The sequence below is a fragment of the Meleagris gallopavo genome, chromosome 2, assembly GCF_000146605.3.
Source record: "Meleagris gallopavo isolate NT-WF06-2002-E0010 breed Aviagen turkey brand Nicholas breeding stock chromosome 2, Turkey_5.1, whole genome shotgun sequence".
NCBI classification, from domain to species: Eukaryota; Metazoa; Chordata; class Aves; order Galliformes; family Phasianidae; genus Meleagris; species Meleagris gallopavo.
In genome coordinates this window covers 93807659-93833212 of record NC_015012.2, presented here as the reverse complement: position 1 = coordinate 93833212, position 25554 = coordinate 93807659, and the positions used below count along the sequence as shown (strand labels likewise).

Here is a 25554-nt window from a genome sequence, read left to right as displayed (position 1 = left end):
GTGGGCTGTGACGTCTCCTCCAACTCAAGCCATTCTATGATTCTATGATTGCAACTTGGTTTAAACTATTTGTTTTAGCTACAGATATTGTCAGCCCACTTCTGGGCATATTTCATAAAACGCTTGGGGTTAGAGATGTAGAATTAGGAAGATTGAGTAATTTTTCAACTGCAGGATCAGCGTAGCTTTTCTGCAGAAGAAAGTCTTCATGTTTTGTTAAGAACTTAGCGTAGAAGTGTTACAAGGTAAAACATTCTGAGGTAGAAACTGGTGACTGTTTTTGTTTGTCTGATGAGATGTGCCTAACCCATTGATGAACCGTAGAATCACAGAATCATAGGACCATGTATGGCATGGTCCTTGTCCTAGTGGTGAGCCCTGCTGCTGTGGTGGCACCGTGAGGTAGGAAAGCTGCAGTTGGTGTTGTGTGAAATTCTGTTTGTTTTAGACCTGCTGCAATATACAGTGGATAGACTGCTGTTAGCAAATATATCATGTTACCATTGAGGATAAAATGAGATTTTCTTAGAGAAAACAACAATATTTCAATTGTTCTTGTTTTATTTATATTTATTTATTTTGTGTAGTATCTTTGGGTGGGTCTCAAAAAAAAAAAGGCTGGTAACATTGAAAATCATGTTGAATTTTAGCTAATGAAATGGCTGGGAGTTACATCTGAGTGGGAAACCACTCATCAGTCATGTGAAACCTGTGTGATTTCTATCAGGAAGAGGAAGCAGCTTTTCTTAACAATATCTCAAGAAGTTACTTTCTAACTTGTTCTGCAGTGTATAATGCTCTTGATATCTGTGATCCACTTCTTAAATGTGTCAACTTTTTCCTTGCTGAAATAATTCAGTAGTATTAGGGGTCAATTGTTGCTTAATTTTGTTGCGTTTCTATTATACACATTTTTGTGCCATTTAGCCACTCAATATGATATTGTTTCTGGATTATTAAACTGGATGAAAACAGAAAAATGCTATTTATTGCTAAAGCAGGCAACCTAGAGCTTTAAACAAGCAAGCAGACGTGGATTTACACGGCTTCTGATGCATGGCAGGTGAGGTCAGAAATGGTTCTCTGTCCCAAAAGCTGGACGGCTTAAAATATTGTGTAGTTTAAATCTAGCACAATTCTTAAAGGTTAACCTGCAAGTGTTCTCTATGGCAAAAACAGGTATTCCTTTCAGCTTGAAGAATAATTTCTAAGAATTCAGACTTCATTATGTAAACACTTTTGTGCTAAAATATTAGTTTGAGAAAGAAAGGAAAAGCGTGTCCCAGACTCCTCCTGGAGTGCCCCTCACTGGGTCACCTTCATACAGTCCTAGTTCTGATTTTCCATGTAATACAAGAAAATTTTCAGTTTAATTGGATTTTGATTGTACAGCATAGTCTGCTGTAGGGATTGAACATCAGTCTAGTGTGCTTGATTTCATTATCGTGAATGCTTCATGATCTGTGTGGAAATAGTCACCATTTTACATTCTTACTAATAGGAGGAAAAAAAATCTGCCCTTAAAATGATATGTGAAATGAAATTTTTATTGCTTACAAAAGTTGCCTTTGTGTGTATTTTTTATACTTGCAAGGATCAGCTTTAACAGGAGGCATAAACTCATACGGTTCCCTTTTCAATCAGATATGTTTTAATGGGTATATTTGAAAATTAATATTCTTTTCCAGTGTCTGTGGCATCAGAAACGCTGAGGCTTGTGGTATGATGTGGTATAATGTATAGAAGTTCATTCAATGGAGATGTTGTTCAATGTATAATTTGCTTAATTTGCCAAATTCACATACTGGTACGGTCAAAAATTAACTTTGAACTAAAAATAATAGATTCATTTTATAGAAATTCTGTTCTTCACAGCAGCATTTACATTACAAATCCCAAGTCTCATTCATGTCAATAAATAAGATAATGGCATTAGCAGTTATAATTTAGTACTGTACACTTGGAAAAAAATAATAGAATAAATGTTACAGAAAAAGTCAGAATGAAGGTGTATTGACACGTGCAAATTATGCAATACTCACTGGAAATTACTGAGAATTAAAATCTAATTAAAGATTGCTGACTCAGTGAAAAAATGTTTTTAATTAAAATGCTTTTTGTTTTTTACCCCTGTCAGGTATTGCTTTGTTTTTGCTTTGGGATACCTCACTGTGTGCCAAATTACTAGAGTCTATATCTTTGATTATGGACAGTATTCTGCTGATTTTTCTGGGTAAGGACAAAAATAAATCTCTCCGTCTTACCTTCCTGTGTGATGCTGCATCTTTGTTGTTTATTTTTCCCTTTCCCACCCATGGCAATATGATGAAACCTGAATTGTATCTTACATCCATGTATATGTCTGTAATGCCATGCTGTGAATTAAATCTGAATGTTTTAAGGGATTTAGCTTTTAGCTTTTCTCTCTTTTGGGTTTTATGCTATGTGTTCCAGAAAGGGAAGGCCAAGGAGAGAGGCACCCTTAGAACTAGAAAGCTATGCCTGTTTGTGTTCTCATTTTATATGAGGACCTTAATCTATATTTGGTTGGAGCCATGTGTGAGCAATATATAATAAAAAAGTTGAGGCAAAAATGAAAAATATTGGCGATTCTTGTCAGTATTACAGACAGAAACGAAGCACATAATTTCCTATGACTGTTTACTCCTGGTCGGTCTTTGATTTAAAGGAGCATTTTGGAAAAAAAAAAGAGATGTGTGCAAGTCTGTTTAAAAACAGCAACGACAGAAGCATTAAATACTTCTCAGGAATAGTGGGAATGGCACTGGTGTTTGTATTCAGTATTACTGTACTGTGTAGCAGAGTTGTGTTTGTCTTGTCACTTCTCAGTCTTCGTTGGTAAGAGCCCCAGCACTACCTTGTAGTCTGAAGCCTGTAGCTTTTATGGTTAAGTTCATCTTTCCTGTTCCCATCAGTGGAGATCTAACCAATGCAGACAGCAGAGCCTGGAGGGCACTTCAGCTGACCCTCCACTGAGTGTCTACCTGGATGTGAACTGGATCACTTGCCCCTGACTGTCTTGTCTAGATTTCTGCTGACTGTAATGAGAGATTGTAACAAAGATATATGCATACAGATGCACAAAGCTAGATTTACAGATGTTGAACTGAATTTCACCATTAAGAGTGGAATCATGATCCAAATGCTGTCCTTTACAGATCACTTAAGGGCCAAACTGTACAGCCTTACATCAACCAAAGCTCTAAGCTCACTCAGAGCAGTGTAATTGTATTTGCCTGTTACTGACCTAAAACTATTAATAGTAGCCTGAGCACACCGTTCTTCAAATGTGACTGTATTGCTCTGATAGCAGCTGTCTTTGATGTTAGCTCCGATTTCTGCCAGGTCTAAACGTGTCCAGAGATTCGTGAAGTCTGTGCTCTGGATAGAGCTGCTGTGTTCAAACGACCCTTTCATGCCTGGGAGCTTGGTGTATGGGTGTTGTATTAAATCTCTGGCATAAACTGCATCTGCTCCCTTGAGACCTGAGGCAGGAGTTGTTTCCAAAACAGCAGGAGAACTGCATGCTGCAATTTGAACTGGAAGAGGCTGTTTTCCCTCAGTTTGCCCTATTTCCAGAGAAAGAGGTTGAACTCAAAATTAACAAAAATGCTCTAACCAGCTGGTGAATCCCAGCACCAGCAGTTCTTTCTTGGTACCAAAGAAGATGGCACAGCTTCATACAGAGGTTAGCCTTGAAAGTGCTTTGAATGAGTTTAGATATTTCTCATAACCCATCTTGCCCATCTGAAGTGTCCAAGCCCAGACAATCTGCCAATGAAATCTGACCTCGTGCTGGAGGTGCCGTTGTGATTCTGGCTTCAGTACTAACAGACCCCAGCTGCCTGCAAGCCTTCCACAGCTTCCTTGCCCTTCTACCAGTACCTACAAGGGAAATGAAAACTGATATTCTGCCACACTGTTCCAGAAAGGGCTCTTCCTCTTTTAGTCTCTAGATTGTTGCTCCTCAGTCACATCTCTGAAGGTACTGGAAGAGCCATTTCAGAAAGAAAAAATATCAATGTCTGCTATGATAACAATGACATGTGTCAGCTAGAATTATTGTAAGGTCTGTCTGAGCTTCTCCTGGGCTCCATCCATTCACATATCCATTTACAGAAGGAAAACCTGTTCTGTTCTTAATCAGCTGGAGATCTGTGACAGCACCAGGCAACCCTTCAGCTCAGATGCTGAAAAGAGACTAGAGAGAATATTCCACAGTGTCTGTTCTCATTTATTTTTTTTCCTTGCTGATCCTCCCCTGTCACTCTAGCCTTGATAACAGGATTTTTGGGGGCACTGGTAATACAGGGGGTTAGTTTTTCCCTGATTGCATTTGAGAACTGAAAATGCATTGTGCTTTGAAATAACCTGAAACCTAAAAAATATCATTTGGCAGGCTGAACCATCTGGTGTAAGACTTGTCAGTAGAGGAGGACTTGATGGCTACAGGGTGATCATTTTTCTCTGTTTGTTTTTGTTATTGTGTCTCCAGCTCACATACTACTAGGCAAATAAAATATGTTTAAGAACTGGCCTCTGAATTCTGGTTACGCTCGTTTTATGCTTTAGTCTTCCCTACCCCTGTTAGAAGTGCTGAGATTTACATCAGTTTAAAACTTAGGTACAGTGGAGATGGTACCATTTCTTAGTAAACTTTTCTGTTTTCCAGTGCAGTTAAAGCTGAGTTACATACCCAGTTAAGAATCTCTCTTGGACAGTTTATGATCCAATAAAATGTAGGAAATTCAACACGAACTGAATTCCACTGAAGTCAGCATAATTGTGCTAGGTTTTATTTATGTTTACTTGAAGCACATAATAATTATAGATGGAAAAATTAAGCATAGGACCAGCTGTTAGTAGAAATAGTGAAAAATGCTCTGAGTATCTAAATAAGTAATGCTGCTGCTCAACTTTGGTATTCTTATTGTCCTTTGTTTAATGCTGCTGTAATTCATAATGCATATAGTTGTTCTTACTGCCCTTTTTCCCTTACTCTTCCCACTAAAAGAAAAGAAAATAAACAGTGCTATTAGAAAGTAAATGTGGAACACTGGCTGTGTTTGTGGGACCTAATGCAGCAATAAAAGGCATGGTTTATCAAATACAGTATCTAAGGAATAAATTATTTTCGTAACTTGAAAACAGTGTAATGCTTTAAGCTCCGAAAACATACTTTGTATTGGAAGTCTTCCACTAGAGAGTAATTAACCTGGCTATTTGTATAACATTTTCCTTGATATTTACATGTCAAGAAAATCTGATTTTTTTTCTAAACTGTTCTTTCTTCCTTTCTTGTAACAGTCCAATGATGATAATTACACAGAAGATCACTAGTTTGGCATTTGAGATTCATGATGGTAAGATTTCTTTAAGCTGTCTTAAATTTTACTTTTTCTTTTCCTTTTTTTTTTTTTCCTAAAAACAATTGACATTCTTGTGCTGGGGTATAGATTCTGAGCGTTAGCCAAATAATCTCAAAATTCAGAGGTCTCTGTTGTTGAGACATTGGTGGTAGCAGTACATTGTGATCTCAGTTGCTGAGCACCTGTTGTTTTAAACAACAGAAATACTGTATGTGTACAGGCGTTAGTGCTGTTGTTGTTTGAATTCTGGTAAGCCTAGAGAAGCCTGCAGGCTGTAACGTTCACAAATATGAAAAGCCTGAAAAACACTTCTTGTATGAATTCTTGAATGAATGAAAATGAATGAGCAATGCTAGATATGTCTAGCTGATGCCTAAAATGGTCAAAAAGATGATGTCAAACTTCAGAGAAAACATATTCGGAAGTATTAGTTTTGCAAGCTATAATCAGAGTACAGAGTATGCAGATTAGAGGAAACAGCTTATTCTGAAGAAGTAATAATTCTGTTATCAAAGGTAAATGCTTCCTCCTATTATTTTGCTAAAGGAATGAGCTATTCCAGATTTGCTGAAATCATGCACAAGTAGTGGAGTTGTGTTACAGGATAAGCATGGGAGTGTTTCTGATGGAGTGTCTCACCTTTCGGTCTTGAAACAAACATTTCATTTAGTCAGCTCTGTTCTTTAACTGTGAACTGCACAAGGTTTTTTTTACCTACTTAGAATCATAGAATCATAGAATTGCTCAGGTTGGAAAAGACCTTAAAGATCATCAGGACCAACCACGACCTAACCATATACCCTAACTCTGACAACCCTCTGCTAAATCATTCCTGAGCACCACATCCAAATGGTTTTTAAACGCATCCAGAGATGGTGACTCAACCACCTCCCTGGGGAGCCTATTCCAGTGCTTAACAACCCTTTTGGAAAGAAGTTTTTCCTGATATCCAACCTAAACTTACCCTGGCACAACTTAAGGCCATTTCCCCTCATCCTGTCACCTGTCACCAGTGAGAAGAGACCAGCCCCGCTCTCACTGTAAGCACCTTTCAGATATTAGAAGAGAGCAATAAGGTCTCCCTTCAGCCTCCTTTTCCCCAGATTAAAGAGTCTCTCCTTCAGTCTCTCCTTGTAGGGCATATTCTCCAAGCCCTTCCCAAGCCTTGTTGCCCTTCTTTGGACCTGCTCCAGCACCTCCATGTCCTTTCTGTATTGATGTGTCCTTAAATTAATACATACCACCTGTATTTTACTAGAAAGTCCAGATTATTTTAGGTCTGAATTTGTTTGAGATAACTTGAATTCTGAGTATCTATCATGAAATTTTTTTCCCTACTGACTCCACATCACAGATCCTTTAGAATCTCTGTCAGCTTGTGGGAATACAGTGGAAAGCTCTCTCTCTGGTTGCATTTGCAGTTATCAGAGTTCTTGAGTTGGATGATCACAGCTGTTGAGAGCACAGTGGCAGCATGATGAGACCAGTGTAAATTCAGGAGCATCTTTGAGTCTTATCTCAGGAGATGATTAAAAAAACATATACAAGGGAGACTGAGGTTGTATTAAATCAATGACTTTTAAGCATTCACAGCCTGCAAGGGATCTGTCAAGAGAAAACAATGAAAAGAGCCTGCTGCCAATGGGCTTTTGTTCACTATACTTGCTTCCACTGGAAAATATTTTAAGAGACGTACGGCTTAATGAGGAGGTAATGTTGGAAATCACTGTACAGATCAATTAATGGCACTCAGCCTTTAGCCACCTCAGCTTGGCTATATTCATCACCAATTACTTCTTGTTTTTTTTTTTGCCCTCTCCTTGGTTTTTACCAGTATATCTAAGGAAAAGTAATGAAAATAAAAAATCAGACACGTTGCTGCATTGGAAGATCTTAGTAAATGTCAAGGCTCTAGCTGTGGTTAGGTTGGTTTTGTGGTAAAGGCAAATCTTCTGCACTTGATCTTTTCCTGGCAGCCTACTCTCTGTAGAGTTCAGCTGGTTTCAGTATTACATTTGAAGATCCTGGAAAGAATTGGCTGTAAGAGCACACACTCACACTGCATAATAACTCACACTGCTCTTAGTGAATATCCTTGATCCCAAGTTGAACACCAGCACTTCTGTAAATAAATAGTTCAGGAACTGTTACAACTCTGCGCGTTTATTGTGGACTTTTACAGCAGGAAAATTGTATGCAAGTTTTATAGGAACAATTTAGGTTTGATTTGTAATGCTAGCTTTTCAGAAGGTTGCATGGGTCACAAATTCACACCTACATAAATTTAGTCCGTGCCTTTTGTGTTTTGAAGATAAGCCCTTGGTAATTCTTGTCTTCTTACATGTTCCTGCTACTTAAATGAACACTAACAAAATTAAATAGTCAGTATGTTATATTTTGTATTTCTTGCTGACTATCACACATATTTTAAAGGCAGAGAAGTTTTTGTTCAGAGACAGAGAAAAGTGCTTAAAGACTGCTTGTGTCCATATTCATTCTTTCTGGCAAGATTTAGATTTATTTGTGTAATGTTAGGCTGCTGACAGAGTTAAGGGGATAAAAAAAGGAACTTTTCAAATTCTGTATGAAGTACCTTTTCATCAAATTTAAAACTGGCATGTTTTGGAGAAGGAAAGGTGCACTGCAGCTCTTCCAGAAGTAGACTGATTGGCTGCAGTTAGTTTAGGAAGGCTAAAAATGAAGAATTTTATTTGCATGAGAATTTTCCAGCTAGAAGATGCTGTTAAATAGAGAAGTTTTTGCAATTATAAGGTGCAAAAAGTTGATCAGAGGTGAAAGATACCATCACCGCTTAACTCCTCTATCTTGAGATGGCAACAGTATATTTTTTGGATAGAAGTTGGTTTAACAAAGTTTAATGATTAGTAAGACAGCTGTTTAACAAGCTTTGATGGCAAGGTAGACTTGGTTATTCTCTGCATAGAGGACAGGATCAGAGGAAATCATCCAGAAGCCCTTTTTGTTGAGTCATGAGTTCTGAGTGGACCCCCTTACTTTCCAAACTCCTCCTCAGAGGCACTGGGGTGCAGCAGGACTCAGTCTTAGTCCCACTAACAATGAAAGACCAGGTTGGGCTGGAGGATGCCATCACACACACGGAGTTCGCCCTCTTCTGCTCACAGCCCATATACCTGCAGATGAGTATCACTCATTTTACTGCAATTCTGCAGGAGCTGGGAGATCTTTATGAGAAGGAAGGACCCGTATCAACGTCTAATCTCACTAATCTGTATGTGCTTTGACAGCTTGTTTTAACTCCAGTGCTTAATGAGTCTTAAACAAAGAATCTCTTCAAATGTTTATATTCATAACCCAAGGAAGTTCTGGAGCTCACAACATACTGATTTTTGAAGCACCGAGAGATTCAGTCACCAAAATCAGGGAATATTAGGCTCGATATTTGCTATTTAAATGGGCAAACATGCTAATGGCTTCTTCCAACCTCATTTCTCTTCTCTAACTTAAACTAAATTAAAGATTAAAAAACAAAAACCATAAGCACTTCTTATATGTAATAGTCGTATAGTAAGGCAGATGTAATTCTTCCACATTTCCTCCATGTTGCTGTGTTGCATTTGTCCAGAAAACTGACTAGACACAGGTAAGAAACCAGAACCATAATGCTCTTCTGTCAGCTTCTTGGTTCCTAGAGGCTTATCTCTCACATGCTTTCTGACCACTGGAAAATAAGCTTTCCTGTTCCTTTAGACACCCTTCTGCTATCACTCATGCCTTGGTTTTCAACTCTGTAGTTGCTAATGCTTAAGTGCACTGTTTCAGGAACACAGCTTGCTTTTCTCTATTATGTCCTGATGGATCTGATGCCCTCCATTTTTAAAAACAATAGAGCAGACATGGATACTGATCTGATACAGCACTGCATTTACTGTGAGAGCTAAAAGGAGATAGAGTACACTGAATATGCAACTAATAAGGTATTTGTTTTATTTTGTTTGGATTTTTTTAAGCTCTGCCTTTTCTTTTTCAATCATGCATCAGGAAATATAGTTATGTGCTAGTCTTACAGCAGTGTTTTGGGTCTCCCCACATTTATTGTGCTCCAGCAGCTGCATATGAGGACAACAGGGGGATTGTTTGATGCTGTTTCTCCTCATATTGCTGTTGTACTACTGTATAGTGTTGTAGATTTGCAAATTGGCTATTAAAGCTTATTTTCCTCCCAAAATTGTGGAAGTATATTCTTTGTTCCATGTGGTCCCTCAGGAGATGATATCTTAATGAGTGGATGAAACACACAGGAAAAAGAGATAAGGAAAAAGAAAAGTAATACTGGAGAAACTTACTATGTTAGTTGCAGTGGTCTTAATTATCTTTTGCTACCACCTTCTTACAGTCAAAGCATGCACCATACACTTGGGATGGTTGTTAAGCAAAGTAATTTGAAAGAAAAAAGGCAAATTTCATGTTCATTCACATCTAATGAGCAATCCCATCCAAATTGCAGTACCTGCTGTTCTGATAGCAGTGCTGGCTTTATTAGCTGTGCTCAGACAACGTAATGCTGCCGAAAGTATTGAGGAATGCTTCATGTTTAGATGGATGCAAACATTCCATCTTAATTTTCAGTTAACTTGATGTTTTGCCTTCTCCTTTTCTCAAAGGCAAGTACTTCCCATATTCAGCAGGAATGCTGTGGTGGTATGGTGTTTCTTTATTTGTTGTTGTTGTTTTGATTGGTTAGTTTTAATTGAATGCTTTCTTCAGAAGTCTTAGAGCTTCTCTCTGTCAATTGCCTCTTGGTCTATATTTTGTACATCTTTTTTTAAGCTGCTCCCTCTTGTGTTAGTGACAACATAGCTATTGTAGCTGCTACCAAATCACTTTAATTACTCTACATGTCACTAAACTTCTAAGGAATTACATTGTATTTCTCAACTCCTAAGACTTATGTTGTTTGGGGCCCATGTTTGATCATGTCAAAATTTCTGATTTTTTTTTTCCTTTTTTTTTGTAATTTCTCTGCACTTCTACTTAGCTGAGCCCTGTGTCTGTTTGCTGCCAGCGTGCTGGTAACAACTAAAACTGTTATGGAAAGTCTGTGTCTTCTTCAGACCTTAAAATATTTCATTAACAGCGTGCATTTAAACTCAGGTGATCCACTTCTGAACTTCAAATTAAATCTTGCTGTGGTTTCAACAGAACTTGTGATACAATCTTCATGTTTAAGTATTATTAGTTAATATCATATTTAAGTATTATAAATGAGTTACTTAATAGCCAGTTTTTCATGCAAATGTAATAGTGGGTAGATTCAATCAGATTAACTACTAAGCTGGGTTAATACCAAGATATAATGGTAAATATTGTGCTGTTGTAGTGAGAAAGCCTGACAGTAGCCATAACAGCCTTTAATAAAAGCTGTGGGGAAGGATATTGGTATTTACCCAAATATGATGATTTACCTTTATGGTGTGCTCTCCTGAAGAGGAATGAACAGATGCAACTTCCTCACGATCTAGATTAATGGAGATAATTTTTGTTAGTGGTGATTTACAAAATTCTTGTACACAGAAGGAACGCAGGCTTATTTCTTTACAGATGAGAAAACTGAGTTATAGTTGCTGAAAGGCCAGATAATTTCACTTCTCTCACAAACGTTCGATAAAACCCATTTTCTCTAATCCCCACTGTGTGATTTGGTAGCAACTAGAAGATGCAACCATTGCAGAAGTACGCTGCTTTAGAACAGGAGAAAACATTTCTCATAATCCCTAGAGGAAAGTTAGAAAAATTCATAAATTCCCTACCAGTGGCATACTGATGAAATGAGGTGTCTTTATCTCCAGTATGTAGCAGGTAGGGAATAGCTATGATCTGGGGCCTCTGTCCCCGTGGGCAAATACACTGCCTCAAAAGCATTGAACGCATTTATCTTGGTTTAGATAAGGTTGGACTTGATGATTCTTCAAAGTCCTCACCGTGAAGAGGTTTTAAAAGCATCTTTTCCCCTTTTCTATATGTATTTTCTATCAACTAAAAGAATTCTGCAGTACCTTTCTGAAAGCTTGCAAGAGTGTGACACAGGCACTGAGAAGACGTGTAAAAAAATTAGGGGAAAGGCACTGACCTCTGAGAAGCTGGTAGTTGGAGTGAAAAAACCATGGAGGCTTACTTGTACGCTGCATGCTTGAGACAGCAGGTGTATTGCCTGCCACATTATGTAGGGGGAAAGCAACTCCACACATATGTATGTGGATATACTTGAACCTATTTTAAATATGCCAACTCCTTAACCTCTCGCCCTCCAAAAGTACAGGTCATATTTCACTGATTAGATTCTTCTATTTCAGTTTTTTCCCTTTTTTGTAGCACATCAGTGGCGTGAAATCTTTTATTAGGCTAATTACCTGTCTTTAGTCCTTCCTTGTTCAAGTTAATTTGGACATACTTGGTCACTGCTTCCTCCTGACTCAAGGAAAAAGGTATCTACCGGGATTTAGTACCGGAGACCTGTTATGTTGTGGCCTTAAAGGTTAAAGTACTTTTCAAAAAGCTTCTCCCACTATTTTTAAAATACTTTTAGCTGTAGTTAAACTTCTGCTATAGTACTGAGAAGATAGGACAGTGTAATGGTGGGGAAGAGAAAATGCCTGCATGAAGTCAAGGGCCGTGCTTTGTCCTTCAGTTTCTTTCCTTGGGTCTGAATGAAGGAGGTTGACTTTTCACTGTGAAGATGAGGAATGAAGAAGGTATTTTTTCAGGTTGTAGGAGATACTCATTTGCTGTATCCATCTCAGCTTGAAAGACAGATGCAGTTTTTAAGACCTAAGTATCTGTATGTCATAATTCCTGGAATCAAATGAAGACAACAGGGCTATCTTCCCTTCAGATAAGAAGTATTTCCATGAGTCATAGAATTGAATGAGGTTTGATATCACTTCCCCCTCTCTCCCCCCCCTTTTGTTTTGTTTTTTTTTGTGTACGTGTGTGTGTCTCAAACTTGACTGATTTTGATATCTAACTAGAAAACAGACTCCATTTGAAACTTTTCTTATGCTTAGATCAAATGTAAGGGCTCGTTTCCATGGATTTAACGGCATCAAGGGGCAGGCTTTGAAGGCAATCTTTCTGTGAGTGAAGGAGGATCCTTTCCTTCTATATAGTCTGTATAATCACTTATTTTTACACAATGTGTTGTAATTTCATATCTATGTTACCTCTACACTTTCATTAAACTGGGATGGAGATTGGCTTTTGGGTTTAGGAACTTCTAGGAAGGAATATAATTGAAGTGGGATTCCATAAGCTTAATTTCCCTTAGGAAGCTATGTTTTATAAAATAAGTGAATGCTTGCAGTCACTAAGGAAACTTGCCGATGTGAACAGCAGAGATGGATGCACATGCTGCTGTCTGAGCTAGAGGCAGACCTGCAGGAAGAGCTGAAGCAGCCATTTTGGCAGGTGCTGCTGGCTGCTCTAAGCCAGGCCTGTCTGAAGGAAGGAGCTCAGCTTCTTCTGTGCTCCCACCCTTGGATTATTGTATTTTGTAATTATTTCAAGTGTTGAAGGTTCTATTCACTTTCACAGCAACATGAATTCTGCAAATTGCTTTTCAGGAGTAGGCCAGCAAAGCGCTGGGTACTGCAAGAACATAAATCCAGTCTTGCTGCTGAATGTAGCCTTGGCCTGCCCCTGTCTGCTGGCAGGGCTCCGGGTTCTGGGCAGGAACTCTTGCCTGTTGTGCCTGCTTCTCTGGACCCTCTAATAGTCCCTACTTACAGTATGCAGGTACCTTTTAAAGGTCTGCATTGGGCTTTGAGTAGGATAAATCTGATTTAGGCTGTGTTCATATTACATATCAGAGGTGTATGACCCTGGGTTACTGCTGTGTTAATGGGGATTGGATTTTAACTTCCCAGACAGGGAAGAAAGGGTTCTGAAACCTGCAGACTTTGAAACCTGAAGAAATGTAAGGGAAGTGTATTTTTCACCACTTATTACAAGCCTTCTTAATGCTCTCCTGAAATCCATGTGGTTTCAGGTTTGGACACTGTTGGATATAACTGAGGATATGTAAGTTTGTAATTTTGTCAACAGTAAGAAATGATTGATCCAATTCCAACTAAAATATTATGTGACATAATACTTCTGAAGTTACTTGAGGACATAAAGAAAAAGGTTGTACTGCAGCATGAGGGTTGCTCTACTGATTAAAGCCAGTACTAATTAATAAGTGTTGTTTAAGCTTTTCTTTATTTTTCCTTTTCTCTGTGCTCTTTTCTAGGTATGTTTCGAAAAAATGAAGATTTGACACCATCACAGAGGTGTTTGGCTGTAAGGTAGGCTTTCAGTGATCTGAGAGTCTAGTTTTGGTGGCAGGAAAAAGCTGATGGTTTGTGTGCTTTATTAATGCTGTGCAAAAATGCTACAGCTCCTGTTCAGGATTGAGCATTTACAAACTTGGCTAAAACAGATCCATGCATTTTATATTTGTAACTTAATTACAGGCATCTATTCTGCAAAATATCACTTAAAATGGAATATTTTTCTAAAGTGTAAAAGCTAAGTTCTATGCGTCATATGCAAATTACATCCAGACAGGAGACTAGTTAACATTTAGTACACATATAAAGTAGTTGGCAAAGGGACATACTTGTGTAATTTCTGTTTTTCAGCATTTAACTTACCTGTTTTCCTTTCTTTATTTAGGAGACTTGCTAATAATATGTTGTCCTGGGCTAAACAGTCTTGACTTGAGGAATTTTCCTCAATTTAGGTTATTGCCAGTTAACACAAACCTTTGTTTACTGACTCAGTTATTGAGGAAAAAAGAAAACATAAACAATTGAACAAGCACTTTAGGGAAACACCCTTCCACCTTCTTCCCCAGGTTCAGCGTCAGGTTGAGGACAAAGTCTCAGGAGTTAAAGACCTCGTTCTGAACATGCTCAGTATGGATTGGAAAGCGATGCTATGTTTAGAGTATTTTGAGTTGTGATTACAAAATATACACAAACTGCTTTTCTGCATTTGGTTTTTACTGCAATTAGAGTAAGCAATGACATGCAGTATGACTTCTCCTGCTGTGGAAATTCTGTGGAACTACACATTCCATCTCACAAGCTGCTTGTCTTTGAATTACAGACGCATGCCAAGTCTACTGGAATATTTAAGTTACAACTGTAATTTCATGGGTATCCTGGCAGGCCCGTTATGCTCTTACAAAGACTATATTACTTTCATTGAAGGCAGATCATACCAACTGCAACAGTCTGAAGCAAATGGGAAGGAAGATACAAAATATGAACAAACGGATCCTTCTCCAAATGTAAGATGTATGACTCTGACTCTTGCAGTGCTGATGCTGTTGTAATCATTGCATGAAAAGCTTAGTTTGCACTGTTTGTTTACAGGCATAACTGCTGAGCTGTATCTGGAGTTCATTCATCAACAGTACAGTTTTCTGTTCAGAAAGTTAAATACTTTCTTTTTAAGTTAGGTTTTCTCCATGGTTTCCAGTCTGGATCTTGTGGACAAAAGCAAATGAAATTGGTGCTTCCTAACAAGCTTATATGGTAAAAAGCCATCTTTAGATGAAGCAGTTAATGCATGTTTTCTTCAAAGTGTATGCTGCGTACAGTGAAGACAAACTGTATGTCTTGTCTTTTGAAAGTGGATGAGACTTAACAATTCCAGCAAAGTTTTATGAAAGTTCTCAAATTCTATTGTTTTCTAATGTTTTCTGCTCTGCATGGAGCAAGCAGCAAACATGCACATGCATTAAGTTGAAAAACACTCATGGAAACAAATTTTCCTGCTTTTATTTGTGTAGAGAGGTGCTAAAGCTCAGTGTTATTTTTTGCTTTCATCTGGAGATGTAGTAAAACGTATACTAGTGATGGCTGCATGGCTAGCCATCCGTACAGTGTACTGCTTTTCTCTCTGTTCTTCTACTGGAAAAGAGAATACATATGTGCAGGAGAAACTCCATTTGATCCTACCTAACTGAAGAGATTGCATGGTCTGAATTAAAAGCTCCCAGAGCTTGTTCCTTTTGTAATTTAATCCAAAGAGTTTAATGTTGAGGGTACTGAATATTATCACTCTCTTCATATGTTCTTAAATAGGAGTGTGTCTATCTTTTACATTTGTGTTTAAGATAATTAGTATTACATATTAAAAACAGAATTTTTATGGAGTCAACTGGAGCACTTTGCATTAATGGCTTTCACTGACTCCAGGAACAATTACTTGTTTTCTGCTTGTCTTTTAGACTGCTAGCAGTTGCTAGAGCAGATGAAGGCATTCCCACAGCTGCTCGTCACATCCTGCTAGCTGGAGGATTGCATCCCCTAGCGAATAAAACACATAAGTGCTTCTCAATCAGTTGTCATCTCCAGCCACTTCCATTCTTTGAATGTGGGTGAGGACATTTTGGACATTCTGTTCTACCGGTCTTATGTTATTGTTAAAAGTTGCACCACAGAAATATAAACAAGTGGCTGGAGAATGATAAAATTTTAACCTGCTCTGCATGTTGGCAAACTCATGCAAGTGTGCTGTTGAGGAAGTTGTCAAGAAGGGAGAAGGACAAATGAGACTTGCTTGCATAGATTGGCACTTGAGAGTCTGTCCATAGCCTGCACTTGTGTGTCGTATGGGCTAGGTTGCATACTCTTGGTTTTTAAACAGTCTTTTATCTTATGAACTAAACTCCTATTTCTGGATAAAAATATTATGAAGTAAGATTACTACAGATAAATAGACCTAACCCAATCTGCTGGTATCAGGACGTCTCAACATGCATCTGATGTTTGCCTAGTAGGGCTTCATAGCTTTTTACCACATAATCTTTCTAGTGACCCAAATAAAGTCAATACAAATAAATGTAAAACTGTAACAGATTCTTCTTTCAGGTAAGCAGTTTTTGTTAAAGTGTATTGCTCTCAAATTGCTTGATGGTTTTTGCAATTTATGCTGCATTAGATTTTGATGTAAAAAATAAAAGAGAAGTTGACTCTGCTGTTGATACTTCATCTCCCAACTGGCATTAGAGAGATCTGGCAGCATTTTATAACACCAGAGAGTATTCTGTGCTTTTGGAGAAATGTGGATGATACAATTTGTTCACTGCATTTGCTGCATCAATTAAACAATTCATTGTTTTGTTCTAGAAGAATGTTTAAATCCCATTAACTTCATGTTAATACCTTAAATTTGTGCCTAGATTCTCATGTTACCTTTAATTTCGGTGTAAATTGTTAGGTAACTCAGAAAAATGAAGTGTAATGGGAATTGGCAAATGTTAATGTACTAAGTGAAAAAAAATCCTTCAGCTGAGTTTACAATAAGCCTCTTGTTAAATATAATTTTTATAACAGAAGTAATTTATGCTGGCCTCCTCCCCTCTCCTGTGTGTTGATTGCATGATATTTACTTGGTTTAGCATTTTTGCTGTGTTCATTGCATGTTAAATGAATCGAATCAGCATATTAAAACTCATTTCTTATGTCCCTCCTATTGTGCCTTTTTGCAAGCTATCAATTGTTGGTGCTCAAAGTGGTGTCAACTCTCAGAAATTAATATCTGTCTTTGTAAGTTTCTTTTTATTATGGCTACCCTTAACATACGAGATGCCTGTCAGTAGATATCCACTTTCTTGCATATTCTACAGACTCTTCCTATAAATTAAAAAAGTTCTGGGTTAATTACGTGTAATTTCTAACTGAGGTGCTATCCTTCACAAAATGATGCACTTAACGTAGTTCAGTATTATATTGAGATCCTTATTTTTATCAGGCAAGAAGAAAAAAATATTCATATAAGGCCTAAAGCGCCTTTTATACTTTTTGTTTGTATTCATTTACACAATACTTCTTCATACAGTGATACATCCATGCGAGCTCAGCGTTTATTGCTTCAGTTAGAAAGCTGTTCCTGAACTCCTGTCACTACTCAGGAATCCAGCTTTCAACCTACTTGCATTCCCATCTAATTTATGCACATTTGTGTTTGCCCTGGCACTCTCCTAGCCTAAATACATTTTTCCTTTCACAATATTATCCGTATTTCGTATTTTTTATACAGGTATACTCAGTTTTTATTCATCAGAGCTAAATGAGCCAGGCCCTTCTTCCTTCTTGATGACAAATAAATTGTATGTTCTACTTCACATGAGGTTAAAGGGACCCATCCTGCAGCTTCTGTTCTTGCTGCTCATTAGCAGAACGATTGCCTTGGACTGTAGTTTTTGAGTTATTCCACAATAAGTGAGTTTTACTTTTTGACTTGATGTACAGAAAACTTCAGAGAGTGAATGAAACAAAATTTCAGACTTCTTAGAATTAATTTCTTCCTCCTGTAGAGCCTGACCAATCCTCCTGTGAGTGTGGAACCCTGCTTATGCTTCGGCAAAGAATAACCAAATGGCAATTGCACTAACTCTGGTGTCAGGTGTGGATTTCTGTTTGTGTGTAAGATTGTTCAAAATTAGAGTGCTCTAAGCAAGCCGAGCCTCAGGCTAGAATGTAACGATCTGTTGAGTCCAACCCAAGTATCAACTTGTAGCTGTGGCTTCTGAGCGGTGTACCTGTCACAGAATGCTGGTGAGCCTTCCATGGCACAGTGATCTGATTTGAGCAGTTGATCCCATCCAAAGCTAGTTTGTCAAAAATAAGTAAATAAAAACAAAACAAGGCAAATACCCCAGCAGCTGGTATTTCTCCTCATTTGCTTCCCTAATCTGACCCCCCAGAGGGAAAAGAGCAAAAGTGTGTAGCCAAGGTGAGGAGAAAAGGCAGGACTGCTTTGTTGCATTGCAGCCTGGGTTTGGACTGTCCTTCAGAAATGCTGCTTAATGCAGGCCTGGAGCTGCAGCCCCCAGTCCTTGTAGAAGATGATGTCCAGTATTGCTTGCTGAGGACTTCAGTGTGCCTGCCCATGCCTGGGAGTGGTGTCAGCAGGCTTGGTTGGGGTTCTGGGATTTGTAATTATACATGTGAAGTAGTTAAAAACCAAAAACACAAACAAAAAAAAGCCATTAAGGAATATGCCATGCTGCTCCTGGATGTTATTACCCTTTTTCCTGTACTTCAGTGTTGCTGCTAAAAAATTATAAATAAATATAAAAAGTAGAAATATATCATTTAAGTGAATAAAAACACCATCCTCCTATGGTACATAGAAGTTCTGCAACTACAGATTGAAAACCTCAGAGTTTATTTTTCAAAGGTATGTCTGTATGAATTCATTGTTCTTTCTTAAGATGAATTTTATTGAGAACCTGCTGCTGTTCCTTCAAAGAAGGGCTTTCCCCGCTATGATTTAATTGAAAACCTGCAGAGAGGGACCAATGCATTTTGGGTTGATGATAAAGTGTTTGTAAAGATGGCAAGCAGTGGCAGTGGACGAAAGGGAGAACAGTACTTACTGTGTGTCACGTCATGTCAGTGAGACTTTGGTACTGTGCATCTTGCAGAAATCCTGTGTTCATTTGGGCACTTAGTGCTGCATCATGGAACACAATTACTGTTTTGGAGCTAGGTATTTGTAGCTATGCTGATTGAAGTAGGACTTTAGGTACTGGAAGCAGGATGGGCAGCAAAAGGATTGTGAGTATCTTTTCGTTCGGTGCTTCAAAGAAAAATAGCTGTATTGATTATTTTCCTGCCAAGTTTAATGTCATAGAACTATAAATTAAAATTGTAATATTTAAATTTAAATACTGAGTTTGCTTACAATGAAAACTTGAGAGTTGGATCATTTAAACACAGTTTGCAATCTTCTCTTTGAGGTGCTGGGTTAGGGTGTTCCTTTAGGAGCTTGCCCACACTGGTAACCAGCCTCGGAACATGGGTGAGTCTCCTGACTCAAAGTAGTGCATGTCAGGCATTATCTCTGTGCATTTTGTAACAGAACCTTAGCAATCCTGGTGTCCTAAAACCTCTTTAGTGCAGTGGTTATAGCAAAACTGAATTTTGAGGAAATCTGAGTCTAGATTCAAGCTGAAGAATGTACTTTTTACATGTCTGTGAGCATATTATTTGACTCCTTATCGCTTGATCATTCTAGGTCGGAAAACAGGACGTTATAGAACTGAGGTATTTTGGCTGTAAATGCATAAATTATTTCAGCATTTTATTGTTTTAGAACTTAGGTATTGCAATAATTGAACACAGATAATTGACGTTTTGAGTTGGGCAGCAACTAAACATCTGTATTATGCCAAAGGTTTCAAAAATGAACTAAAATTTAGTCATTCTTTCTGGAATCTCTGCAATAATTGCAGGTGTCCAGTGCAAAGTTACACGCTTTGTGTTACGATGTTTTGGCAACTTACTTGTTTAGGTAATTTGACAATGAGCTAAAAACTGGGCTTGCAAAAGAACTTCCTGTTATTGAAAGGGATTCTCAGGGGCTCAGTGTAGTTGAATTTGATTTGCTGAGTTGCCAAAAGCAATGGTACTCACAGTGTAATCGAGATAAGGATATTTCTTGAACACCACTAAAATGGTACCAAATATTATAAATATTTGGTAGTAAGTATTACTGAAAAATCTGACACGTACATATACACCTGCTTAGGAAAGACTAACTCCAACTTACCTTTGTTTTCAGAAGACTAACAAAACCTGAAGCTTACAAAGTCTCTTATCTTAAACTTTGCAGATAGCTGTGGCACAGAAGCTCTTAATTTGTGGACTGTCCTTACTCTTTCACATGACTATTACAAAAACATTGCCTGTGGAATACAACATTGATGAGAACTTCAGAGCTACAGCATCGTGGCCTGTAAGGGTTTTCTACCTATACTTGTCTCTCATGGCTGCCAGACCCAAGTATTATTTTGCATGGACTTTAGGTAAGTGTGGTAAAAAAGTGTGGTTTCATTTGAGATGCTGCACAAACTATGTTTTAAAAAGAGACAGTGCCCTCTTGAGGCCTTATGAAAACATTATTAGATGTAAATTTTACAAGGCATTGTCAAAGATACTGAATGATGTCTCTTTCTTGTGAAACAAAGCCTATCAACCACAGCACTAAGCACAGTGTTGTGACAGTGTGGCAAATGAGATCACGGAATTCTGAACAAATCTATGTGAAACGTGAGGGTTTTTGAAGAGTGATATTGTTTTAATGAACAATGTCTTTTTTGCTTTTTGAAGTGTGTACTAAAACTAGTCTGATTTACAATCCTTAGTGTTCTAGGCATATCTGAGAAGTGGCTTTAAAACTTTCTGTGATTAGTTATGAGTAATTTGCTTGATGTTATTATTCAAGCATGAAGAGAAAACGAGTACATTGAAATTCAGATGTATAATTGTGTTGTTAGCAGCAGATACACTGGTATTTCCAGAATTGGATTGATGATGCTTCATTTTTAGTCCTTGTTCACTAAAGATTCTATTTGACAAATGGCAGAACACCCATGGTCTCTCATCTAAGATACTGAATAGATGATACAGTTTAAGCAGTGTTTTGCTTTTTGCATTACGTTCTTTAAAAAACAGAACAAACGAAGAAGAAGCAAACCCAACACACACAAAACCAAAACGCTGTATGTATGTAACTTTGCATGCTGGATGTGTCTCACAAAGCAGATTTCATTGATTTCCTCCTTCAGTTTTACATTATTTGTTTCGTAATTCTTTTGAGAGAGAATCTGTGGGAAACAATGCAATAAACAAAATCTTAGTCTTCTTAGGCAGAGAGGCATGACTCATTTACTGCTTTCTGGTCACTGAATGATGTGCTTTCAGTGTGTCTGGATGTAGTAATTTTGGAGCTTGTTGCAGACCGAAATATTTTTTAATATTGTGCTCTTAAGCACCAGTATCATCATCTGTCAAAAGCAGGAATCAGCTGAAAAATGAATAATATTCTGCTCTTCCCCCCATCATTCTTCACATGGATTTCTACTTATGTTTGCTAGCAGTGAAGAGCTAGTTCGCTTTTGGTAGAATAGTGAAAAAAATAAATGACATCAATTCTGTACTTCCAGCTTGCTAACTCATTTTTTTCGACTTTCACCTTCAATTTTATCTCATCTAAACTTCTAATAGCATGAACAGAATGTGCAGGGCCTAAACATTTTGCTGGATGTTATGCTTTTGAGCTGTGTATTGCTATTCTTTGCACTTAGACAAAAGCTGTTAGTAAAATGAATTATTTAGAATAAATACTAAAATGCTAGTTAATAAAATGAGTAACTATAGTCTTTCTGCTCTAGCTAGCAAAGGATTGTGGTTCAGCTGTTTCTGAGAGCTTAAAATCATTGTCTAATATTTGAAGTTGACATCAGTGGTATGACTGCATGCATCCATACAGGTTAGGGGTTGACCTGCTGGAAAGGAGATCTGCAGAAAAGTACATATGTGTCCTGGTGGATGGAAGGTTGGCCATGAGCCAGCAGTGTGCCCTTGTGGCCAAAAAGGCCAATGGCATTCTGGGGTGCATTAAAAAGAGTATGGCCAGCAGGTCAAGGGAGGTGATCCTCCCCCTCTACTCTGCCCTGGTAAGGCCTCATCTGGAGTACTGCGTCCAGTGCTGGGCTCCTCAGTTCAAGAAAGACAGGGAACTGCTGGAGAGGGTCCAGCGGTGGGCCACAAAGATGAGAGGCCTGGAGCGTTTCCCTTATGAGGTCAGGCTGAGAGACCTGGGGAAGAGAAGGCTTAGGGGGGAACTTATCAGTGCCTGTGAATATCTAAAGGGCGGGAGTCAATGGATGGGGCCAGGATCTTTTTGGTTGTGCCCACTGACAGAACAAGGGGCAGTGGGCATGTACTGGAACTTAGGAAATTCCATATGAACACAAGAAAGAACTTCTTTACCATGAGGGTGACAGAGCACTGGAACAGGCTACACAGAGATGTTGTAAAGTTTCTCTTTCTTTGGAGCTGTTCAAAACCCGCCTGGATGCTTTCCTGTGCCACCTACTGTAGGGAACCTGCTTTAGCAGGGGGCTGGAGTAGATGGTCTCCAGAGGTCCCTTCCAACCCCTAGAATTCTGTGATTCCGTGATATCAGAAGTATAGAAATAAATTTTATTGCTTTAAAAGATAGCTATTAAAGTTGTTACTGATGAGGGAAAAAAGTGTAAATTACGCTGTATTAAATCAAGAGTCATAAATCCCTGTTCCAGACTTGTGAATGTTTGGAGAATCAGCTTCAGGAAAGGAACAGAGTGTTTAGGTTGATCATTTATTTTCTGAGTGCTTTAGATTGGTACCTTCGAAAAGCTGTTGAGAAGAAAGGAAAATACATAGTAGTGATACAGAAGTAAATCTCTAATACAAATTCCTTTCAATATAGTAATAAAAGTTGAGTGAATATCCTTTCCTCACTAGTTGTAGGTTAAGAGGTGACAACCTGAATAGAGTGCTTTAGATGAGATCTGAGTTCACACATAGGGTTAATGTCCTGCCACTGGAGGACCTGAACTGCACTGCTACTGTAGAGCCTTTTGGCTGTGTTGTGTTCAATTCCTTAAGGTTACTTTTAATTGTGAGAGGAATGGGCCTTCTTTTCCCCAGGGCCGTTTGTACTGCCAGGTGCTCCATGGAGAGTGCACAAAGCTGAGGCAAAGGGCTGTATAAGAGAAAGGGATATCTGTACTGTGAGATAGATAATAATACTATTCATACTTCTGCTTTCGTAGAAGTTTTTTAATTGAAAGTGCCTATGTAAGCATGGGTTCTTTGGTTCAAGCATCTGATGCAGTGATCCTCTATATTTAAAAATAATACACATAGACCTTAAAATGCAACAGATTTTGAACAACCTACTTGTTGTGTAATGCACAATACAGGCAGTTTACAATTTGTTTCTTCTTGTCTCATTGCAGCAGATGCAATTAATAATGCAGCAGGATTTGGTTTTAGAGGCTACGACAAAAATGGAGTTACGCGTTGGGATCTAATATCAAATCTGAGAATCCAGCAGATAGAGGTTTGTTCACTGTTGTTCCAAATATATGGCCATGTAGGCATTCAATTGTAATTACATTAACTTTTTCTATACATTTTGTTTATGAAGATGGTGTATATGTTTTAAATCAGAAATGACATATTTGTACCCTTAGGGAAGGATCTTAGAATATGTTTTACTTGTCAGCTGACTTCTAAAATATTTTGTGGTTATAAACTGCTGAGTAAATTCCTTATTCAGCTCATTTCAAAATAGGTTTTTTGTGCAGTTCATATGCTAGAATTCAGGAATGTTTTGTAACGTTTTACAATTACTGACATAATTGTTTTGTTTTTCTTTTGCAGTCTTCCACAAGCTTCAAGATGTTTCTTGATAACTGGAATATCCAAACAGCTCTTTGGCTTAAAAGGTATTTATTTCTGAAGGGCAAGCTCTTCTGTGCTGAAGTTCTTTTAAGTAAGATGTTTTTGAAGAAAATTTAGCATTTAAAGCTAAAGCTTACAAAACAGTACAATTGTTTAGCAATTGCATGGAATATTCATCCTATAATGCCTGTATTAAACTGTCTGAATTCAGATCACTTACTGTAAAATGTCTGCTAATGATAGAAACTGATTGACTTCTTCACTAGTCATAGGAAACCGGGAAGTATTAATATGGAGGAGTCTTTTTTACTTCATTTCCTCTTACCATTCAAAGCTGTTTGTGTTGCTGAAAACAGTAGGCAGAGCATTTAGTTTTGGCTGCTAGCCTATGTAGGCTGGGAATTTTTTAGCCACGCAGTGATACAGGAACTTCCATCCAGTCTGTGCGAGAACTTTCTGCACTCCTGTAATGGGTGCATGGCAAATATCAAACCCCACAGTATGCTATCAAAAAAACATTTACAAATGAATATCCCCTAGATGCATTTTGTCTTGTCTGGGAAACAGAGTGTCTAGTGATGTAAATCACTGTGCTTCCACCACTTCTTTGTGGTAAACAGAAACAAAAACAAAAAAGCATTCTTGAGAGTAGTACACAGGTTTTGTTAAGCTTTGCCTGGTGTCTGTAGAGGCAGGTCTTTTTTCTGTAAGTCTGATTTAATTTAAATCCCCCCATCTTGGGATCACTCAGAGGACTTTCTCTCCTATTGTAGGATGGCTGGCAACAGCATGTTGCTTCCATCAGATTTCATTATAGTATGTGCTCTGCCTTCCATAATTTCTTCCCTAAATATTTTCCTGACCTAATAATAAAAATTAAAACAAACAAAAACAAAAATAGAGGTATATCATTTGATTGTTCTGGCTGAATCAATTGGCATCAGAATGTGTCAACTGCCAAGAAGAATTAATGCATAAATTTATTTAGAATGTTTGGAGAAGAATCTTTGAGGATAATCTGAATACGTACTGATTCTTTCCACAGTGAAAGGGGAGGAAAGTGGAATATTTTCTTAAGCATTCATTTTCAGTAAAAGATTGCTTTCATGTCTACGTACAAGGACCATAAATAGTGGCACAGAGTATGTGTTACAGTTACCTATACTTTGTTAGTTGTAGTGCTACATCAGTTTTAATAGAAAAACTCACATATTTGAACACTTTGTAACTTATATGTTTAAACACTTTGAATATGCCACTCGTTTACCATTTAAAAGAAGGTAAAAAACATAGGTGTTTATCTCATAAGAGATACAGAAATGTTGGACATAAACATTGTTTCTGTGTTGGTTCTTTTTATATCTTTGGAAGAGGAACCATCATAATTGTGAATTCCAAATCCTGATTGTGTGTAAAAACTTTGTAGAACTGTTAAGCAGTTAACTGATCTGCACATCATAAGGATGCTTCAGAAGCATTGTAGATCACAAAATAAAGCAGTTCAAAGGTAGTATGGTTAGAAGGATGCATGTTAAAATAGATATTTGATGATGGGGCCCTGGGCAGCCTGGTCTAGTATTAAATGGGAAGGTTGGTGGCCCTGCACGTGGCAAGGGGGGGTAGAGATTCATGATCCTTGAGGTCCCTTCCATCCCTGGCCATTCTGTGATTTTGTGAATCTGTGATATTTACACAGTAGCAACATATATTAATATATATTATATAATATATATTTATATATATCTCATTGTAGTGTTTCCTCCCTGGGAAATTCCTCAGCCTATTCATTTTCATTTTTATTTTTCCAAAGGAAACATGTAATTCTGTTTGCAAAACCTCTGGGCTTTTTATTTCTTCTGGCTTCTTCCCAGGTTTCCTCTCTTCTTACAGTG

At 37.9% G+C, this 25554-nt stretch overlaps 1 protein-coding gene across 1 annotated transcript; it reads left to right on the top strand.

Moving 5' to 3' along the window:
- The first annotated feature begins 2118 nt into the window (after positions 1-2118).
- Positions 2119-25244, top strand: MBOAT2 (membrane bound O-acyltransferase domain containing 2). The gene is made up of 7 exons (XM_019613278.2): positions 2119-2233; positions 5329-5384; positions 13657-13711; positions 14517-14700; positions 20040-20232; positions 23215-23318; positions 23642-25244. The coding sequence occupies exons 2-7, from the start codon at positions 5333-5335 to the stop codon at positions 23777-23779; spliced, it is 726 nt and encodes a 241-aa protein (XP_019468823.1). The 5' UTR covers positions 2119-2233; positions 5329-5332; the 3' UTR covers positions 23780-25244.
- The last annotated feature ends 310 nt before the right edge of the window (positions 25245-25554 follow it).

What these genes read in the sequence shown, in the direction of transcription:
- MBOAT2 (XM_019613278.2), top strand. Translation starts at nt 5,333, where the DNA reads ATGATGATAATTACACAGAAGATCACTAGTTTGGCATTTGAGATTCAT. An exon ending in AAACGGATCCTTCTCCAAAT is followed by an intron (nt 14,701 to 20,039) that starts GTAAGATGTATG and finishes TAAACTTTGCAG; the next exon opens with ATAGCTGTGGCACAGAAGCT. An exon ending in TTATTTTGCATGGACTTTAG is followed by an intron (nt 20,233 to 23,214) that starts GTAAGTGTGGTA and finishes GTCTCATTGCAG; the next exon opens with CAGATGCAATTAATAATGCA.